Source organism: Oncorhynchus gorbuscha, linkage group LG13, assembly GCF_021184085.1.
Source record: "Oncorhynchus gorbuscha isolate QuinsamMale2020 ecotype Even-year linkage group LG13, OgorEven_v1.0, whole genome shotgun sequence".
NCBI classification, from domain to species: domain Eukaryota; kingdom Metazoa; phylum Chordata; class Actinopteri; order Salmoniformes; family Salmonidae; genus Oncorhynchus; species Oncorhynchus gorbuscha.
This window is the reverse complement of record NC_060185.1, coordinates 86,903,256-86,923,255: the sequence shown is the minus strand read 5'-3', so window position 1 is coordinate 86,923,255 and position 20,000 is coordinate 86,903,256. Positions and strand designations below refer to the sequence as shown.

General features: G+C 44.7%; 1 protein-coding gene across 6 annotated transcripts in view; it reads left to right on the top strand.

Annotated features, from left to right (window-relative positions):
• Positions 1-20,000, top strand: part of LOC123994171 (actin-binding LIM protein 3-like) — a 136,222-nt gene that overhangs the window by 105,890 nt on the left and 10,332 nt on the right. For 4 of the 6 annotated variants that reach the window (XR_006831591.1, XM_046296695.1, XM_046296693.1 and 1 more), the window contains 5 exons: positions 7,969-8,101; positions 8,621-8,731; positions 10,487-10,537; positions 19,115-19,243; positions 19,918-19,991. Coding sequence is in view for 5 of the 6 variants with exons in the window: in XM_046296695.1 (XP_046152651.1) it covers positions 7,969-8,101; positions 8,621-8,731; positions 10,487-10,537; positions 19,115-19,243; positions 19,918-19,991 (498 nt within the window). In the remaining variant the exon portion in view is untranslated. The remainder of the gene's footprint in view (positions 1-7,968; positions 8,102-8,620; positions 8,732-10,486; positions 10,538-19,114; positions 19,244-19,917; positions 19,992-20,000) is intronic. The other 2 variants (XM_046296694.1, XM_046296696.1) reach the window with 2 other exon arrangements.

Sequence of the window (20,000 nt, the reverse complement as noted above, 5' to 3'; positions counted from 1 at the left end):
CTCAGGTTAGTAACCTTGTTGTTTTACAGTCACCTGGGACTCTGTTCTCAGGTTAGTAACCTTGTTGTTTTACAGTCACCTGGGACTCTCTGTTCTCAGGTTAGTAACCTTGTTGTTTTACAGTCACCTGGGACTCTCTGTTCTCAGGTTAGTAACCTTGTTGTTTTACAGTCACCTGGGACTCTGTTCTCAGGTTAGTAACCTTGTTGTTTTACAGTCACCTGGGACTCTCTGTTCTCAGGTTAGTAACCTTGTTGTTTTACAGTCACCTGGGACTCTCTGTTCTCAGGTTAGTAACCTTGTTGTTTTACAGTCACCTGGGACTCTCTGTTCTCAGGTTAGTAACCTTGTTGTTTTACAGTCACCTGGGACTCTCTGTTCTCAGGTTAGTAACCTTGTTGTTTTACAGTCACCTGGGACTCTCTGTTCTCAGGTTAGTAACCTTGTTGTTTTACAGTCACCTGGGACTCTGTTCTCAGGTTAGTAACCTTGTTGTTTTACAGTCACCTGGGACTCTCTGTTCTCAGGTTAGTAACCTTGTTGTTTTACAGTCACCTGGGACTCTCTGTTCTCAGGTTAGTAACCTTGTTGTTTTACAGTCACCTGGGACTCTCTGTTCTCAGGTTAGTAACCTTGTTGTTTTACAGTCACCTGGGACTCTCTGTTCTCAGGTTAGTAACCTTGTTGTTTTACAGTCACCTGGGACTCTCTGTTCTCAGGTTAGTAACCTTGTTGTTTTACAGTCACCTGGGACTCTCTGTTCTCAGGTTAGTAACCTTGTTGTTTTACAGTCACCTGGGACTCTCTGTTCTCAGGTTAGTAACCTTGTTGTTTTACAGTCACCTGGGACTCTCTGTTCTCAGGTTAGTAACCTTGTTGTTTTACAGTCACCTGGGACTCTCTGTTCTCAGGTTAGTAACCTTGTTGTTTTACAGTCACCTGGGACTCTCTGTTCTCAGGTTAGTAACCTTGTTGTTTTACAGTCACCTGGGACTCTCTGTTCTCAGGTTAGTAACCTTGTTGTTTTACAGTCACCTGGGACTCTCTGTTCTCAGGTTAGTAACCTTGTTGTTTTACAGTCACCTGGGACTCTCTGTTCTCAGGTTAGTAACCTTGTTGTTTTACAGTCACCTGGGAACTCAGGTTAGTAACCTTGTTGTTTTACAGTCACCTGGGACTCTCTGTTCTCAGGTTAGTAACCTTGTTGTTTTACAGTCACCTGGGACTCTCTGTTCTCAGGTTAGTAACCTTGTTGTTTTACAGTCACCTGGGACTCTCTGTTCTCAGGTTAGTAACCTTGTTGTTTTACAGTCACCTGGGACTCTCTGTTCTCAGGTTAGTAACCTTGTTGTTTTACAGTCACCTGGGACTCTCTGTTCTCAGGTTAGTAACCTTGTTGTTTTACAGTCACCTGGGACTCTCTGTTCTCAGGTTAGTAACCTTGTTGTTTTACAGTCACCTGGGACTCTCTGTTCTCAGGTTAGTAACCTTGTTGTTTTACAGTCACCTGGGACTCTCTGTTCTCAGGTTAGTAACCTTGTTGTTTTACAGTCACCTGGGACTCTCTGTTCTCAGGTTAGTAACCTTGTTGTTTTACAGTCACCTGGGACTCTCTGTTCTCAGGTTAGTAACCTTGTTGTTTTACAGTCACCTGGGACTCTCTGTTCTCAGGTTAGTAACCTTGTTGTTTTACAGTCACCTGGGACTCTCTGTTCTCAGGTTAGTAACCTTGTTGTTTTACAGTCACCTGGGACTCTCTGTTCTCAGGTTAGTAACCTTGTTGTTTTACAGTCACCTGGGACTCTCTGTTCTCAGGTTAGTAACCTTGTTGTTTTACAGTCACCTGGGACTCTCTGTTCTCAGGTTAGTAACCTTGTTGTTTTACAGTCACCTGGGACTCTCTGTTTTCTCAGGTTAGTAACCTTGTTGTTTTACAGTCACCTGGGACTCTCTGTTCTCAGGTTAGTAACCTTGTTGTTTTACAGTCACCTGGGACTCTCTGTTCTCAGGTTAGTAACCTTGTTGTTTTACAGTCACCTGGGACTCTCTGTTCTCAGGTTAGTAACCTTGTTGTTTTACAGTCACCTGGGACTCTCTGTTCTCAGGTTAGTAACCTTGTTGTTTTACAGTCACCTGGGACTCTCTGTTCTCAGGTTAGTAACCTTGTTGTTTTACAGTCACCTGGGACTCTCTGTTCTCAGGTTAGTAACCTTGTTGTTTTACAGTCACCTGGGACTCTCTGTTCTCAGGTTAGGTTTTACAGTCACCTGGGACTCTCTGTTCTCAGGTTAGTAACCTTGTTGTTTTACAGTCACCTGGGACTCTCTGTTCTCAGGTTAGTAACCTTGTTGTTTTACAGTCACCTGGGACTCTCTGTTCTCTCTGTTCTCAGGTTAGTAACCTTGTTGTTTTACAGTCACCTGGGACTCTCTGTTCTCAGGTTAGTAACCTTGTTGTTTTACAGTCACCTGGGACTCTCTGTTCTCAGGTTAGTAACCTTGTTGTTTTACAGTCACCTGGGACTCTCTGTTCTCAGGTTAGTAACCTTGTTGTTTTACAGTCACCTGGGACTCTCTGTTCTCAGGTTAGTAACCTTGTTGTTTTACAGTCACCTGGGACTCTCTGTTCTCAGGTTAGTAACCTTGTTGTTTTACAGTCACCTGGGACTCTCTGTTCTCAGGTTAGTAACCTTGTTGTTTTACAGTCACCTGGGACTCTCTGTTCTCAGGTTAGTAACCTTGTTGTTTTACAGTCACCTGGGACTCTGTTCTCAGGTTAGTAACCTTGTTGTTTTACAGTCACCTGGGACTCTCTGTTCTCAGGTTAGTAACCTTGTTGTTTTACAGTCACCTGGGACTCTCTGTTCTCAGGTTAGTAACCTTGTTGTTTTACAGTCACCTGGGACTCTCTGTTCTCAGGTTAGTAACCTTGTTGTTTTACAGTCACCTGGGACTCTCTGTTCTCAGGTTAGTAACCTTGTTGTTTTACAGTCACCTGGGACTCTCTGTTCTCAGGTTAGTAACCTTGTTGTTTTACAGTCACCTGGGACTCTGTTCTCTCTGTTCTCAGGTTAGTAACCTTGTTGTTTTACAGTCACCTGGGACTCTGTTCTCAGGTTAGTAACCTTGTTGTTTTACAGTCACCTGGGACTCTGTTCTCAGGTTAGTAACCTTGTTGTTTTACAGTCACCTGGGTTCTTGTTGTTTTCTCACCTGGGACTCTGTTCTCAGGTTAGTAACCTTGTTGTTTTACAGTCACCTGGGACTCTGTTTGTTTGTTTTACAGTCACCTGGGACTCTCTGTTCTCAGGTTAGTAACCTTGTTGTTTTACAGTCACCTGGGACTCTCTGTTCTCAGGTTAGTAACCTTGTTGTTTTACAGTCACCTGGGACTCTCTGTTCTCAGGTTAGTAACCTTGTTGTTTTACAGTCACCTGGGACTCTGTTCTCAGGTTATTAACCTTGTTGTTTTACAGTCACCTGGGACTCTCTGTTCTCAGGTTAGTAACCTTGTTGTTTTACAGTCACCTGGGACTCTGTTCTCAGGTTAGTAACCTTGGGACTCTGTTTGTTTTACAGTCACCTGGGACTCTGTTCTCAGGTTAGTAACCTTGTTGTTTTACAGTCACCTGGGACTCTGTTCTCAGGTTAGTAACCTTGTTGTTTTACAGTCACCTGGGACTCTGTTCTCAGGTTAGTAACCTTGTTGTTTTACAGTCACCTGGGACTCTGTTCTCAGGTTAGTAACCTTGTTGTTTTACAGTCACCTGGGACTCTCTGTTCTCAGGTTAGTAACCTTGTTGTTTTACAGTCACCTGGGACTCTGTTCTCAGGTTAGTAACCTTGTTGTTTTACAGTCACCTGGGACTCTCTGTTCTCAGGTTAGTAACCTTGTTGTTTTACAGTCACCTGGGACTCTGTTCTCAGGTTAGTAACCTTGTTGTTTTACAGTCACCTGGGACTCTCTGTTCTCAGGTTAGTAACCTTGTTGACTCTTTTACAGTCACCTGGGACTCTCTGTTCTCAGGTTAGTAACCTTGTTGTTTTACAGTCACCTGGGACTCTCTGTTCTCAGGTTAGTAACCTTGTTGTTTTACAGTCACCTGGGACTCTCTGTTCTCAGGTTAGTAACCTTGTTGTTTTACAGTCACCTGGGACTCTCTGTTCTCAGGTTAGTAACCTTGTTGTTTTACAGTCACCTGGGACTCTCTGTTCTCAGGTTAGTAACCTTGTTGTTTTACAGTCACCTGGGACTCTCTGTTCTCAGGTTAGTAACCTTGTTGTTTTACAGTCACCTGGGACTCTCTGTTCTCAGGTTAGTAACCTTGTTGTTTTACAGTCACCTGGGACTCTCTGTTCTCACCTGGGACTCTCTGTTAGGTAACCTTGTTGTTTTACAGTCACCTGGGACTCTCTGTTCTCAGGTTAGTAACCTTGTTGTTTTACAGTCACCTGGGACTCTCTGTTCTCAGGTTAGTAACCTTGTTGTTTTACAGTCACCTGGGACTCTCTGTTCTCAGGTTAGTAACCTTGTTGTTTTACAGTCACCTGGGACTCTCTGTTCTCAGGTTAGTAACCTTGTTGTTTTACAGTCACCTGGGACTCTCTGTTCTCAGGTTAGTAACCTTGTTGTTTTACAGTCACCTGGGACTCTCTGTTCTCAGGTTAGTAACCTTGTTGTTTTACAGTCACCTGGGACTCTCTGTTCTCAGGTTAGTAACCTTGTTGTTTTACAGTCACCTGGGACTCTCTGTTCTCAGGTTAGTAACCTTGTTGTTTTACAGTCACCTGGGACTCTCTGTTCTCAGGTTAGTAACCTTGTTGTTTTACAGTCACCTGGGACTCTCTGTTCTCAGGTTAGTAACCTTGTTGTTTTACAGTCACCTGGGACTCTGTTCTCAGGTTAGTAACCTTGTTGTTTTACAGTCACCTGGGACTCTCTGTTCTCAGGTTTTAACCTTGTTGTTTTACAGTCACCTGGGACTCTCTGTTCTCAGGTTAGTAACCTTGTTGTTTTACAGTCACCTGGGACTCTCTGTTCTCAGGTTTTACAGTAACCTCAGGTTAGTAACCTTGTTGTTTTACAGTCACCTGGGACTCTCTGTTCTCAGGTTAGTAACCTTGTTGTTTTACAGTCACCTGGGACTCTCTGTTCTCAGGTTAGTAACCTTGTTGTTTTACAGTCACCTGGGACTCTCTGTTCTCAGGTTAGTAACCTTGTTGTTTTACAGTCACCTGGGACTCTCTGTTCTCAGGTTAGTAACCTTGTTGTTTTACAGTCACCTGGGACTCTCTGTTCTCAGGTTAGTAACCTTGTTGTTTTACAGTCACCTGGGACTCTCTGTTCTCAGGTTAGTAACCTTGTTGTTTTACAGTCACCTGGGACTCTCTGTTCTCAGGTTAGTAACCTTGTTGTTTTACAGTCACCTGGGACTCTCTGTTCTCTAGGTTAGTAACCTTGTTGGTTTTACAGCCTCACCTGGGACCTCTGTTCTCAGGTTAGTAACCTTCTGTTCTCAGGTTAGTAACCTTGTTGTTTTACAGTCACCTGGGACTCTCTGTTCTCAGGTTAGTAACCTTGTTGTTTTACAGTCACCTGGGACTCTCTGTTCTCAGGTTAGTAACCTTGTTGTTTTACAGTCACCTGGGACTCTCTGTTCTCAGGTTAGTAACCTTGTTGTTTTACAGTCACCTGGGACTCAGGTTAGTCTTGTTGTTTTCTCACCTGGGACTCTCTGTTAGTAACCTTGTTGTTTTACAGTCACCTGGGACTCTCTGTTCTCAGGTTAGTAACCTTGTTGTTTTACAGTCACCTGGGACTCTCTGTTCTCAGGTTAGTAACCTTGTTGTTTTACAGTCACCTGGGACTCTCTGTTCTCAGGTTAGTAACCTTGTTGTTTTACAGTCACCTGGGACTCTCTGTTCTCAGGTTAGTAACCTTGTTGTTTTACAGTCACCTGGGACTCTCTGTTCTCAGGTTAGTAACCTTGTTGTTTTACAGTCACCTGGGACTCTCTGTTCTCAGGTTAGTAACCTTGTTGTTTTACAGTCACCTGGGACTCTCTGTTCTCAGGTTAGTAACCTTGTTGTTTTACAGTCACCTGGGACTCTCTGTTCTCAGGTTAGTAACCTTGTTGTTTTACAGTCACCTGGGACTCTGTTCTCAGGTTAGTAACCTTGTTGTTTTACAGTCACCTGGGACTCTCTGTTCTCAGGTTAGTAACCTTGTTGTTTTACAGTCACCTGGGACTCTGTTCTCAGGTTAGTAACCTTGTTGTTTTACAGTCACCTGGGACTCTGTTCTCAGGTTATTAACCTTGTTGTTTTACAGTCACCTGGGACTCTGTTCTCAGGTTATTAACCTTGTTGTTTTACAGTCACCTGGGACTCTGTTCTCAGGTTATTAACCTTGTTGTTTTACAGTCACCTGGGACTCTCTGTTCTCAGGTTAGTAACCTTGTTGTTTTACAGTCACCTGGGACTCTCTGTTCTCAGGTTAGTAACTGTGTTGTTTTACAGTCACCTGGGACTCTCTGTTCTCAGGTTAGTAACCTTGTTGTTTTACAGTCAGTCCTGGGACTCTCTGTTCTCAGGTTAGTAACCTTGTTGTTTTACAGTCACCTGGGACTCTCTGTTCTCAGGTTAGTAACCTTGTTGTTTTACAGTCACCTGGGACTCTCTGTTCTCAGGTTAGTAACCTTGTTGTTTTACAGTCACCTGGGACTCTCTGTTCTCAGGTTAGTAACCTTGTTGTTTTACAGTCACCTGGGACTCTGTTCTCAGGTTAGTAACCTTGTTGTTTTACAGTCACCTGGGACTCTCTGTTCTCAGGTTAGTAACCTTGTTGTTTTACAGTCACCTGGGACTCTCTGTTCTCAGGTTAGTAACCTCTGTTGTTTTACAGTCACCTGGGACTCTCTGTTCTCAGGTTAGTAACTCTCTGTTCTCTGTGTTGTTTTACAGTCACCTGGGACTCTCTGTTCTCAGGTTAGTAACCTTGTTGTTTTACAGTCACCTGGGACTCTCTGTTCTCAGGTTAGTAACCTTGTTGTTTTACAGTCACCTGGGACTCTCTGTTCTCAGGTTAGTAACCTTGTTGTTTTACAGTCACCTGGGACTCTCTGTTCTCAGGTTAGTAACCTTGTTGTTTTACAGTCACCTGGGACTCTGTTCTCAGGTTATTAACCTTGTTGTTTTACAGTCACCTGGGACTCTCTGTTCTCAGGTTAGTAACCTTGTTGTTTTACAGTCACCTGGGACTCTCTGTTCTCAGGTTAGTAACCTTGTTGTTTTACAGTCACCTGGGACTCTCTGTTCTCAGGTTAGTTACCTTGTTGTTTCCAACAGAATGAATAATCATTTCTGTGATCAGTGGTCTGTGGATATGTGGATAGTTGTGTATCTGTCTTTCTTTACCATTCTCTCTTGCTCTATCTCTGTCTGAACCTATTTTTCTTTCTTTCTCCCCCACTCTGTCATCCCCCCTCTCCCCCACTCTGTCATCCCCCTCTCCCCCACTCTGTCATCCCCCTCTCCCCACTCTGTCATCCCCCTCTCCCCCACTCTGTCATCCCCCTCTCCCCCACTCTGTCATCCCCCTCTCCCCCACTCTGTCATCCCCCTCTCCCCCACTCTGTCATCCCCCTCTCCCCCACTCTGTCATCCCCCTCTCCCCCACTCTGTCATCCCCCTCTCCCCCACTCTGTCATCCCCCTCTCCCCCACTCTGTCATCCCCCTCTCCCCCACTCTGTCATCCCCCTCTCCCCCACTCTGTCACCCCCCTCTCCCCCACTCTGTCATCCCCCTCTCCCCCACTCTGTCATCCCCCTCTCCCCCACTCTGTCATCCCCCTCTCCCCCACTCTGTCATCCCCCTCTCCCCCACTCTGTCATCCCCCCTCCCCCACTCTGTCATCCCCCTCTCCCCCACTCTGTCATCCCCCTCTCCCTCTTCTCCCTCTCCCTGTAGAAGCTGTATTACAATATAGACAAGAGACAGAGACAGTGTTCCAGCCCTGCCTACATGGACGGCTCTCCCTCCTTCAACCGCCAAGCCATGTCTCCCATCATGCCTCACTCACCGCAGCACTATGGACACCCTGGTGAGTCACACACACACCAAGCCATGTCTCCCATCATGCCTCACTCACCGCAGCACTATGGACACCCTGAATTTCGAGTCTCATAGCAAAGTGTCTGAATGCTTATGTAAATAAGATATTTCTGTTTTTGTTTTTTGATTTCTAAAAATCAATTTTCGCTTTGTCAATATGGGGTATTGTGTGTAGATTGATGAGGATTTATTTTTTATTAAATCCATTTTAGAATAAGGCTGTAACTTAACAAAATGTGCAAAAAGTCAAAGGGTCTGAATACTTTCCGACTGCACTGTATATTCCACCATGTGACAGTTAATGCATTTAAAAGCAGTGACTAGCAGGGGGAGGAAGCATGTACCATTCCTTCTAGCTTCCTGTGCTAAGATGGTCCAGTATGCCTTTCCTCAATGCTGCAGCCACTGTTGATCACCTTTTCCTTTGGTTCTGATTGGTTGGGAGGGACTGGATGGCAGGACAAAGCCCTTTCTTCATGCTCATGTTTCCTTTGCTGTGATTGGCTAGTGCTGGCTGCAGGCTCTGAGAGTGGCAGGAGCTCACCCTATTACGGCTCGCTGGATGGGCGGCCTAGTTCTCCTACCACATACCACGCCCCCAAGCATTTCCATGTACCAGGTAGGACCACACTTCAACTGTGCCCCAATGGCCCCCTATTCTCAATGGAAGTGCAATATATTTGGAATAGGGTGCCATTTGGGACGTGCCCTCTTCCTCTCCTTATCTTTCCATCTTCTCTTCATCTCCTCATCTTTCCATCTTCTCTTCATCTCCTTATCTTTCCATCTTCTCTTCATCTCCTCATCTTTCCATCTTCTCTTCATCTCCTTATCTTTCCATCTTCTCTTCATCTCCTCATCTTTCCATCTTCTCTTCATCTCCTCATCTTTCCATCTTCTCTTCATCTACTCATCTTTCCATCTTCTCTTCATCTCCTCATCTTTCCATCTTCTCTTCATCTCCTCATCTTTCCATCTTCTCTTCATCACATCTTTCCATCTTCTCTTCATCTCCTCATCTTTCCATCTTCTCTTCATCTCCTCATCCTTCCATCTTCTCATCTTTCCATCTTCTCTTCATCTCCTTATCTTTCCATCTTCTCTTCATCTCCTCATCTTTCCATATTCTCTTCATCTCCTCATCTTTCCATCTTCTCTTCATCTCCTCATCTTTCCATCTTCTCTTCATCTCCTCATCTTTCCATCTTCTCTTCATCTCCTCATCTTTCCATCTTCTCTTCATCTCCTCATCTTTCCATCTTCTCTTCATCTCCTCATCTTTCCATCTTCTCTTCATCTCCTCATCTTTCCATCTTCTCTTCATCTCTCTTATCTTTCCATCTTCTCTTCATCTCCTCATCTTTCCATCTTCTCTTCATCTCCTTATCTTTCCATCTTCTCTTCATCTCCTTATCTTTCCATCTTCTCTTCATCTCCTTATCTTTCCATCTTCTCTTCATCTCCTCATCTTTCCATCTTCTCTTCATCTCCTCATCTTTCCATCTTCTCTTCATCTCCTCATCTTTCCATCTTCTCTTCATCTCCTCATCTTTCCATCTTCTCTTCATCACATCTTTCCATCTTCTCTTCATCTCCTCATCTTTCCATCTTCTCTTCATCTCCTCATCTTTCCATCTTCTCTTCATCTCCTCATCTTTCCATCTTCTCTTCATCTCCTCATCTTTCCATCATCACATCTTTCCATCTCTTCATCTCCTCATCTTTCCATCTTCTCTTCATCTCCTCATCTTTCCATCTTCTCTTCATCTCCTCATCTTTCCATCTTCTCTTCATCTCCTCATCTTTCCATCTTCTCTTCATCTCCTCATCTTTCCATCTTCTCTTCATCTCCTCATCTTTCCATCTTCTCTTCATCTCCTCATCTTTCCATCTTCTCTTCATCTCCTCATCCTTCCATCTCCTCATCTTTCCATCTTCTCTTCATCTCCTCATCCTTCCATCTTCTCATCTTTCCATCTTCTCTTCATCTCCTCATCTTTCCATCTTCTCTTCATCTCCTTATCTTTCCATCTTCTCTTCATCTCCTCATCTTTCCATCTTCTCTTCATCTCCTTATCTTTCCATCTTCTCTTCATCTCCTCATCTTTCCATATTATCTTCTCCACTTCTGCTCCTCCTCTATTTGTATATTTCCTCACACTCTCTTGTTATCAGCTACGGTCGCTATGTTTCGGTATAGCTCTTCTGTACCTCCTTCTACCCTTCACTTCCTCCCTCACTCCTCAATGTTTCACATCAATCTCCTCCCTTCTCTCTGTTTCTCCCCTCCTTCACTCCTCCATGTTTCACATCAATCTCCTCCCTTCTCTCTGTTTCTCCCCTCCCTCTCTCCTCCCTCCCTCTCTTTCTTCAGCCTCAGGTGAACCCAACATCTACAGCAAACCTCCCATCTATAAGAGAACGGGTACAGTGGCTTAGCCCCGCCTTATCCTGGCTGTTGTCCCATCAGTGACTGGTTGATGTTTTCCGTATCAGTGTAGTAGCCCTTAGTATTGTGCTTGTAGGGTTAGTTCAGGTCTCTTATGAGACCACTAGTTACTGTGGTGTGTGTGTTACTGTGGTGTGTGTTACTGTGGTGTGTGTTACTGTGTTGTGTGTGATTTACTGTGGTATGTGTGTGTTACTGTGCTGTGTGTTACTGTGGTGTGTGTGTACTGTGGTGTGTGTGTACTGTGGTGTGTGTGTACTGTGGTGTGTGTGTACTGTGGTGTGTGTGATTTACTGTGGTATGTGTGTGTTACTGTGGTGTGTGTGTACTGTGGTGTGTGTTACTGTGGTGTGTGTGTGTTACTGTGGTATGTGTGTGTACTGTGGTGTGTGTGTACTGTGGTGTGTGTGTACTGTGGTGTGTGTGTGTGTACTGTGGTGTGTGTGTGTGTACTGTGGTGTATGTGTACTGTGGTATGTGTGTGTTACTGTGGTGTGTGTGTGTTACTGTGGTGTGTGTTACTGTGGTGTGTGTGTGTACTGTGGTGTGTGTTACTGTGATGTGTGTGTGTACTGTGGTGTGTGTGTGTTACTGTGGTGTGTGTGTGTTACTGTGGTGTGTGTGTGTACTGTGGTGTGTGTTACTGTGGTGTGTGTGTACTGTGGTGTGTGTGTGTTACTGTGGTGTGTGTTACTGTGGTATGTGTGTGTGTGCTGTGGTGTGTGTGTACTGTGGTGTGTGTTACTGTGGTATGTGTGTGTGTGCTGTGGTGTGTGTGTACTGTGGTGTGTGTGTTACTGTGGTGTGTGTGTGCTGTGGTGTGTGTGTACTGTGGTGTGTGTGTGTTACTGTGGTGTGTGTGTGTTACTGTGGTATGTGTGTGTTACTGTGTTGTGAGTGTTATCATGCTATAAGAGTATTATAGAACAGTGCATCACAGACGTGTGGTTATGGTGTGTTATGAATGAGGGTCAGGAGTTGTTCTTAGTCAGGTCACATGGTTATGGAAATAGGACACACTCCAGGAGAGGGAGTGAGGGAGGGGGAGGGAGGGAGGGAGGGAGGGAGGGAGGGAGGGAGGGAGGGAGGGAGGGAGGGAGGGAGGGAGGGAGGGAGGGAGGGAGGGAGGGAGGGAGGGAATATTAGCATAATCAGCAGTATTATTCAGTCCACTCTAGTGATATTGATCCCTCATATTGTTCTGTGCTTATGTTCAATAGAGGACATGTGTTGGCCACTAGAGGAGACATGGGCTCATCCATAGACCACAGGCCTGTTATGTGCTCATTAGTCCATTGATACCTACATGGAAGACATACTATGATATATGACTCACTTGTGGATATAGGTTAGATAAATACATAGTGATTAGGACATAGTGATGGTATTGTAGGGTTGACTTAAAGCATCTCGCTTTGTATGTGACCAATAACATCTGCTAACCATGTGTATGTGACCAATAACATCTGCTAACCATGTGTATGTGACCAATAACATCTGCTAACCATGTGTATGTGACCAATAACATCTGCTAACCATGTGTATGTGACCAATAACATCTGCTAACCATGTGTGTGTGACTAATAACATCTGCTAACCATGTGTATGTGACCAATAACATCTGCTAACCATGTGTATGTGACCAATACATTTAGATTTAGAGTGGTTAGTGGTCGTGTTGTATCTCTGTTCTGTTATCTTCCATGTTGGTAACAAACATCGGGACTTGGGATGCCAGTAATATTTCTCTTTTCTTTCTTCCTTTCATGGTTTCTGATCACGTTAATTCACTTCCCTCCTTCACTCTTTCCCTGATGAACTAACTCACCTCTGTAAGTACCTTCCTCCTCTCTGTCTGTCTGTCTGTCTGTCTGTCTGTCTGTCTGTCTGTCTGTCTGTCTGTCTGTCTGTCTGTCTGTCTGTCTGTCTGTCTGTCTGTCTGTCTGTCTGTCTGTCTGTCTGTCTGTCTGTCTGTCTGTCTGTCTGTCTGTCTGTCTGTCTGTCTGTCTGTCTGTCTGTCTGTCTGTCTGTCTGTCTGTCTGTCTGTCTGTCTGTCTGTCTGTCTGTCTGTCTGTCTATTTTCCAGTCTATTGGTCCCTCAACCAGTCTGTTTTCCATCAACATATCTGTCAACCTGTCTGCCTTGCTATCTGCCTTGCTATCCTGTCTCCATGTCCACCTAGTCTATAAACTCTGATCGTTCATTTCTACAAGAAGCTGTTATCTATTGTGGGAAGCTTCCAGACTCACTGTGTAAATAATTCATCTGTCTAAGCTTTTCAAGTGTGTTTAGTGTCTGTCTGTGTGAGTAAGAGTCAATCACGTCCTGTTTACACACTCCTCGTGTGGAAACACCTGTCTGTCTATACCATCTGACTATCTATCTCCTCTGTCTGTCTATACCAGCTGACTATCTATCTCCTCTGTCTGTCTATACCAGCTGACTATCTATCTCCTCTGTCTGTCTATACCAGCTGACTATCTATCTCCTCTGTCTGTCTATACCAGCTGACTATCTATCTCCTCTGTCTGTCTATACCAGCTGACTATCTATCTCCTCTGTCTGTCTATACCAGCTGACTATCTATCTCCTCTGTCTGTCTATACCAGCTGACTATCTATCTCCTCTGTCTGTCTATACCAGCTGACTATCTATCTCCTCTGTCTGTCTATACCAGCTGACTATCTATCTCCTCTGTCTGTCTATACCAGCTGACTATCTATCTCCTCTGTCTGTCTATACCATCTGACTATCTATCTCCTCTGTCTGTCTATACCAGCTGACTATCTATCTCCTCTGTCTGTCTATACCATCTGACTATCTATCTCCTCTGTCTGTCTATACCAGCTGACTATCTATCTCCTCTGTCTGTCTATACCATCTGACTATCTATCTCCTCTGTCTGTCTATACCAGCTGACTATCTATCTCCTCTGTCTGTCTATACCAGCTGACTATCTATCTCCTCTGTCTGTATACCATCTGACTATCTATCTCCTCTGTCTGTCTATACCAGCTGACTATCTATCTCCTCTGTCTGTATACCATCTGACTATCTATCTCCTCTGTCTGTCTATACCAGCTGACTATCTATCTCCTCTGTCTGTCTGTCTGTCTGTCTGTCTGTCTGTCTGTCTGTCTGTCTGTCTGTCTGTCTGTCTGTCTGTCTGTCTGTCTGTCTGTCTGTCTGTCTGTCTGTCTGTCTGTCTGTCTGTCTGTCTGTCTGTCTGTCTGTCTGTCTGTCTGTCTGTCTGTCTGTCTGTCTATACCATCTGACTATCTATCTCCTCTGTCTGTATACCATCTGACTATCTATCTCCTCTGTCTGTCTATACCATCTGACTATCTATCTCCTCTGTCTGTCTGTCTGTCTGTCTGTCTGTCTGTCTGTCTGTCTGTCTGTCTGTCTGTCTGTCTGTCTGTCTGTCTGTCTGTCTGTCTGTCTGTCTGTCTGTCTGTCTGTCTGTCTGTCTGTCTGTCTGTCTGTCTGTCTGTCTGTCTGTCTGTCTGTCTGTCTGTCTGTCTGTCTGTCTGTCTGTCTGTCTGTCTGTCTGTCTGTCTGTCTGTCTGTCTATACCATCTGACTATCTATCTCCTCTGTCTGTATACCATCTGACTATCTATCTCCTCTGTCTGTATACCATCTGACTATCTATCTCCTCTGTCTGTCTATACCATCTGACTATCTATCTCCTCTGTCTGTCTATACCAGCTGACTATCTATCTCCTCTGTCTGTCTATACCAGCTGACTATCTATCTCCTCTGTCTGTATACCATCTGACTATCTATCTCCTCTGTCTGTCTATACCAGCTGACTATCTATCTCCTCTGTCTGTATACCATCTGACTATCTATCTCCTCTGTCTGTCTATACCAGCTGACTATCTATCTCCTCTGTCTGTCTGTCTGTCTGTCTGTCTGTCTGTCTGTCTGTCTGTCTGTCTGTCTGTCTGTCTGTCTGTCTGTCTGTCTGTCTGTCTGTCTGTCTGTCTGTCTGTCTGTCTGTCTGTCTGTCTGTCTGTCTGTCTGTCTGTCTATACCATCTGACTATCTATCTCCTCTGTCTGTATACCATCTGACTATCTATCTCCTCTGTCTGTCTATACCAGCTGACTATCTATCTCCTCTGTCTGTCTGTCTGTCTGTCTGTCTGTCTGTCTGTCTGTCTGTCTGTCTGTCTGTCTGTCTGTCTGTCTGTCTGTCTGTCTGTCTGTCTGTCTGTCTGTCTGTCTGTCTGTCTGTCTGTCTGTCTGTCTGTCTGTCTGTCTGTCTGTCTGTCTGTCTGTCTGTCTGTCTGTCTGTCTGTCTGTCTGTCTGTACCATCTGACTATCTATCTCCTCTGTCTGTATACCATCTGACTATCTATCTCCTCTGTCTGTCTATACCAGCTGACTATCTATCTCCTCTGTCTGTCTATACCATGTGACTATCTATCTCCTCTGTCTGTCTGTCTGTCTGTCTGTCTGTCTGTCTGTCTGTCTGTCTGTCTGTCTGTCTGTCTGTCTGTCTGTCTGTCTGTCTGTCTGTCTGTCTGTCTGTCTGTCTGTCTGTCTGTCTGTCTGTCTGTCCCAGCTGACTATCTATCTCCTCTGTCTGTCTATACCATCTGACTATCTATCTCCTCTGTCTGTCTATACCAGCTGACTATCTATCTCCTCTGTCTGTATACCATCTGACTATCTATCTCCTCTGTCTGTCTATACCAGCTGACTATCTATCTCCTCTGTCTGTATACCATCTGACTATCTATCTCCTCTGTCTGTCTATACCAGCTGACTATCTATCTCCTCTGTCTGTCTGTCTGTCTGTCTGTCTGTCTGTCTGTCTGTCTGTCTGTCTGTCTGTCTGTCTGTCTGTCTGTCTGTCTGTCTGTCTGTCTGTCTGTCTGTCTGTCTGTCTGTCTGTCTGTCTGTCTGTCTGTCTATACCATCTGACTATCTATCTCCTCTGTCTGTATACCATCTGACTATCTATCTCCTCTGTCTGTCTATACCATCTGACTATCTATCTCCTCTGTCTGTCTGTCTGTCTGTCTGTCTGTCTGTCTGTCTGTCTGTCTGTCTGTCTGTCTGTCTGTCTGTCTGTCTGTCTGTCTGTCTGTCTGTCTGTCTGTCTGTCTGTCTGTCTGTCTGTCTGTCTGTCTGTCTGTCTGTCTGTCTGTCTGTCTGTCTGTCTGTCTGTCTGTCTGTCTGTCTATACCATCTGACTATCTATCTCCTCTGTCTGTATACCATCTGACTATCTATCTCCTCTGTCTGTATACCATCTGACTATCTATCTCCTCTGTCTGTCTATACCATCTGACTATCTATCTCCTCTGTCTGTCTATACCATCTGACTATCTATCTCCTCTGTCTGTCTGTCTGTCTGTCTGTCTGTCTGTCTGTCTGTCTGTCTGTCTGTCTGTCTGTCTGTCTGTCTGTCTGTCTGTCTGTCTGTCTGTCTGTCTGTCTGTCTGTCTGTCTGTCTGTCTGTCTGTCTGTCTGTCTGTCTGTCTGTCTGTCTGTCTGTCTGTCTGTCTGTCTATACCATCTGACTATCTATCTCCTCTGTCTGTATACCATCTGACTATCTATCTCCTCTGTCTGTCTATACCAGCTGACTATCTATCTCCTCTGTCTGTCTATACCATGTGACTATCTATCTCCTCTGTCTGTCTGTCTGTCTGTCTGTCTGTCTGTCTGTCTGTCTGTCTGTCTGTCTGTCTGTCTGTCTGTCTGTCTGTCTGTCTGTCTGTCTGTCTGTCTGTCTGTCTGTCTGTCTGTCTGTCTGTCTGTCTGTCTGTCTGTCTGTCTGTCCCAGCTGACTATCTATCTCCTCTGTCTGTCTATACCATCTGACTATCTATCTCCTCTGTCTGTATACCATCTGACTATCTATCTCCTCTGTCTGTCTATACCATCTGACTATCTATCTCCTCTGTCTGTCTATACCGTCTGTCTGTCTGTCTGTCTGTCTGTCTGTCTGTCTGTCTGTCTGTCTGTCTGTCTGTCTGTCTGTCTGTCTGTCTGTCTGTCTGTCTGTCTGTCTGTCTGTCTGTCTGTCTGTCTGTCTGTCTGTCTGTCTGTCTGTCTGTCTGTCTGTCTGTCTGTCTGTCTGTCTGTCTGTCTGTCTGTCTGTCTGTCTGTACCATCTGACTATCTATCTCCTCTGTCTGTATACCATCTGACTATCTATCTCCTCTGTCTGTATACCATCTGACTATCTATCTCCTCTGTCTGTATACCATCTGACTATCTATCTCCTCTGTCTGTATACCATCTGACTATCTATCTCCTCTGTCTGTCTATACCAGCTGACTATCTATCTCCTCTGTCTGTCTGTACCAGATTACTATCAATCTCCTCTGTCTGTCTGTACCAGATTACTATCAATCTCCTCTGTCTGTCTGTACCAGATTACTATCAATCTCCTCTGTCTGTCTGTACCAGATTACTATCAATCTCCTCTGTCTGTCTGTACCAGATTACTATCAATCTCCTCTGTCTGTCTGTACCAGATTACTATCTATCTCCTCTGTCTGTCTGTACCAGATTACTATCAATCTCCTCTGTCTGTCTGAACCAGATTACTATCAATCTCCTCTGTCTGTCTGTACCAGATTACTATCAATCTCCTCTGTCTGTCTGTACCAAATTACTATCAATCTCCTCTGTCTGTCTGTACCAGATTACTATCAATCTCCTCTGTCTGTCTGTACCAGATTACTATCAATCTCCTCTGTCTGTCTGTACCAGATTACTATCTATCTCCTCTGTCTGTCTGTACCAGATTACTATCAATCTCCTCTGTCTGTCTGTACCAGATTACTATCAATCTCCTCTGTCTGTCTGTACCAGATTACTATCAATCTCCTCTGTCTGTCTGTACCAGATTACTATCAATCTCCTCTGTCTGTCTGTACCAGATTACTATCTATCTCCTCTGTCTGTCTGTACCAGATTACTATCAATCTCCTCTGTCTGTCTGAACCAGATTACTATCAATCTCCTCTGTCTGTCTGTACCAGATTACTATCAATCTCCTCTGTCTGTCTGTACCAGATTACTATCTATCTCCTCTGTCTGTCTGTACCAGATGACTATCAATCTCCTCTGTCTGTCTGTACCAGATGACTATCAATCTCCTCTGTCTGTCTGTACCAGATTACTATCTCTCTGAGATCAATCTTTGGACTGAGACATGAAACTAAGAATGTAGAATTCACCTTCCCTAAAACTTCCTGTACTCTCTTTCCCAGTACAGTATCTTCCTGTACTCTCTTTCCCAGTACAGTATCTTCCTGTACTCTCTTTCCCAGTACAGTATCTTCCTGTACTCTCTTTCCCAGTACAGTATCTTCCTGTACTCTCTTTCCCAGTACAGTATCTTCCTGTACTCTCTTTCCCAGTACAGTATCTTCCTGTTCTCTCTTTCCCAGTACAGTATCTTCCTGTACTCTCTTTCCCAGTACAGTATCTTCCTGTTCTCTCTTTCCCAGTACAGTATCTTCCTGTACTCTCTTTCCCAGTACAGTATCTTCCTGTACTCTCTTTCCCAGTACAGTATCTTCCTGTACTCTCTTTCCCAGTACAGTATCTTCCTGTACTCTCTTTCCCAGTACAGTATCTTCCTGTACTCTCTTTCCCAGTACAGTATCTTCCTGTTCTCTCTTTCCCAGTACAGTATCTTCCTGTACTCTCTTTCCCAGTACATTATCTTCCTGTACTCTCTTTCCCAGTACAGTATCTTCCTGTACTCTCTTTCCCAGTACAGTATCTTCCTGTACTCTCTTTCCCAGTACAGTATCTTCCTGTTCTCTCTTTCCCAGTACAGTATCTTCCTGTACTCTCTTTCCCAGTACAGTATCTTCCTGTTCTCTCTTTCCCAGTACAGTATCTTCCTGTACTCTCTTTCCCAGTACAGTATCTTCCTGTACTCTCTTTCCCAGTACAGTATCTTCCTGTACTCTCTTTCCCAGTACAGTATCTTCCTGTACTCTCTTTCCCAGTACAGTATCTTCCTGTACTCTCTTTCCCAGTACAGTATCTTCCTGTTCTCTCTTTCCCAGTACAGTATCTTCCTGTACTCTCTTTCCCAGTACAGTATCTTCCTGTAATCTCTTTCCCAGTACAGTATCTTCCTGTTCTCTCTTTCCCCGTACAGTATCTTCCTGTACTCTCTTTCCCAGTACAGTATCTTCCTGTACTCTCTTTCCCAGTACAGTATCTTCCTGTACTCTCTTTCCCAGTACAGTATCTTCCTGTACTCTCTTTCCCAGTACAGTATCTTCCTGTACTCTCTTTCCCAGTACAGTATCTTCCTGTAATCTCTTTCCCAGTACAGTATCTTCCTGTACTCTCTTTCCCAGTACAGTATCTTCCTGTGTATGACTTGGGGTCACTGATGGATTGCTGTGTAACATAAACTATGTCTTAAATGATACCCTACTCCCTCACTTTCTTTGACTAGGGCCCATAGGGACCACTATATAGGGATTAGGATGTTATTTGGGATGCAGACTAACTCTAAGCTGTGTTCTTGTGTTAACAGTCCACTCATCTCTCCACAGATAATCTCCCAGCCACCAAAAGCAGGACCAGCGAAGATCTAATCACATCCTCCAGACTGTCTACCTTCTCTCCAGAACCCTACACACAGTCAGAGTCTGACTCCTACCCCTATCCCAGCTCCCCTAAAGGTATAACCTACACCCTACACCCTACACCCTACTCTCCAGAACCCTACACACAGTCAGAGTCTGACTCCTACCCCTATCCCAGCTCCCCTAAAGGTATAACCTACACCCTACACCCTACACCCTACTCTCCAGAACCCTACACACAGTCAGAGTCTGACTCCTACCCCTATCCCAGATCCCCTAAAGGTACAACCTACACCCTACACCCTACACCCTACTCTCCAGAACCCTACACACAGTCAGAGTCTGACTCCTACCCCTATCCCAGCTCCCCTAAAGGTATAACCTACACCCTACACCCTACACCCTACTCTCCAGAACCCTACACGCAGTCAGAGTCTGACTCCTACCCCTATCCCAGCTCCCCTAAAGGTATAACCTACACCCTACACCCTACACCCTACTCTCCAGAACCCTACACACAGTCAGAGTCTGACTCCTACCCCTATCCCAGCTCCCCTAAAGGTATAACCTACACCCTACACCCTACAACCTAAACCCTACACCCTTTACCCTACTCATCAGAAGTCTACATACAGTCTATCTATCCTACACACAACTAACAGTTGTTTTGAATGTGACCTTCGGTGAATATATCTGTCTTTAAAAGACTAAGGCATTTCTAGGGATCTCTCTATATATATCTATCCTACTGTCAATCTATCTTTCCCCAGCTCTCCGTGCTCCTAGGAGAAGGTATTCTACAGGAGGAGATGAAGAGAACTGGAGTCACAGCAGTCTTCAAAGAGTGAGACTC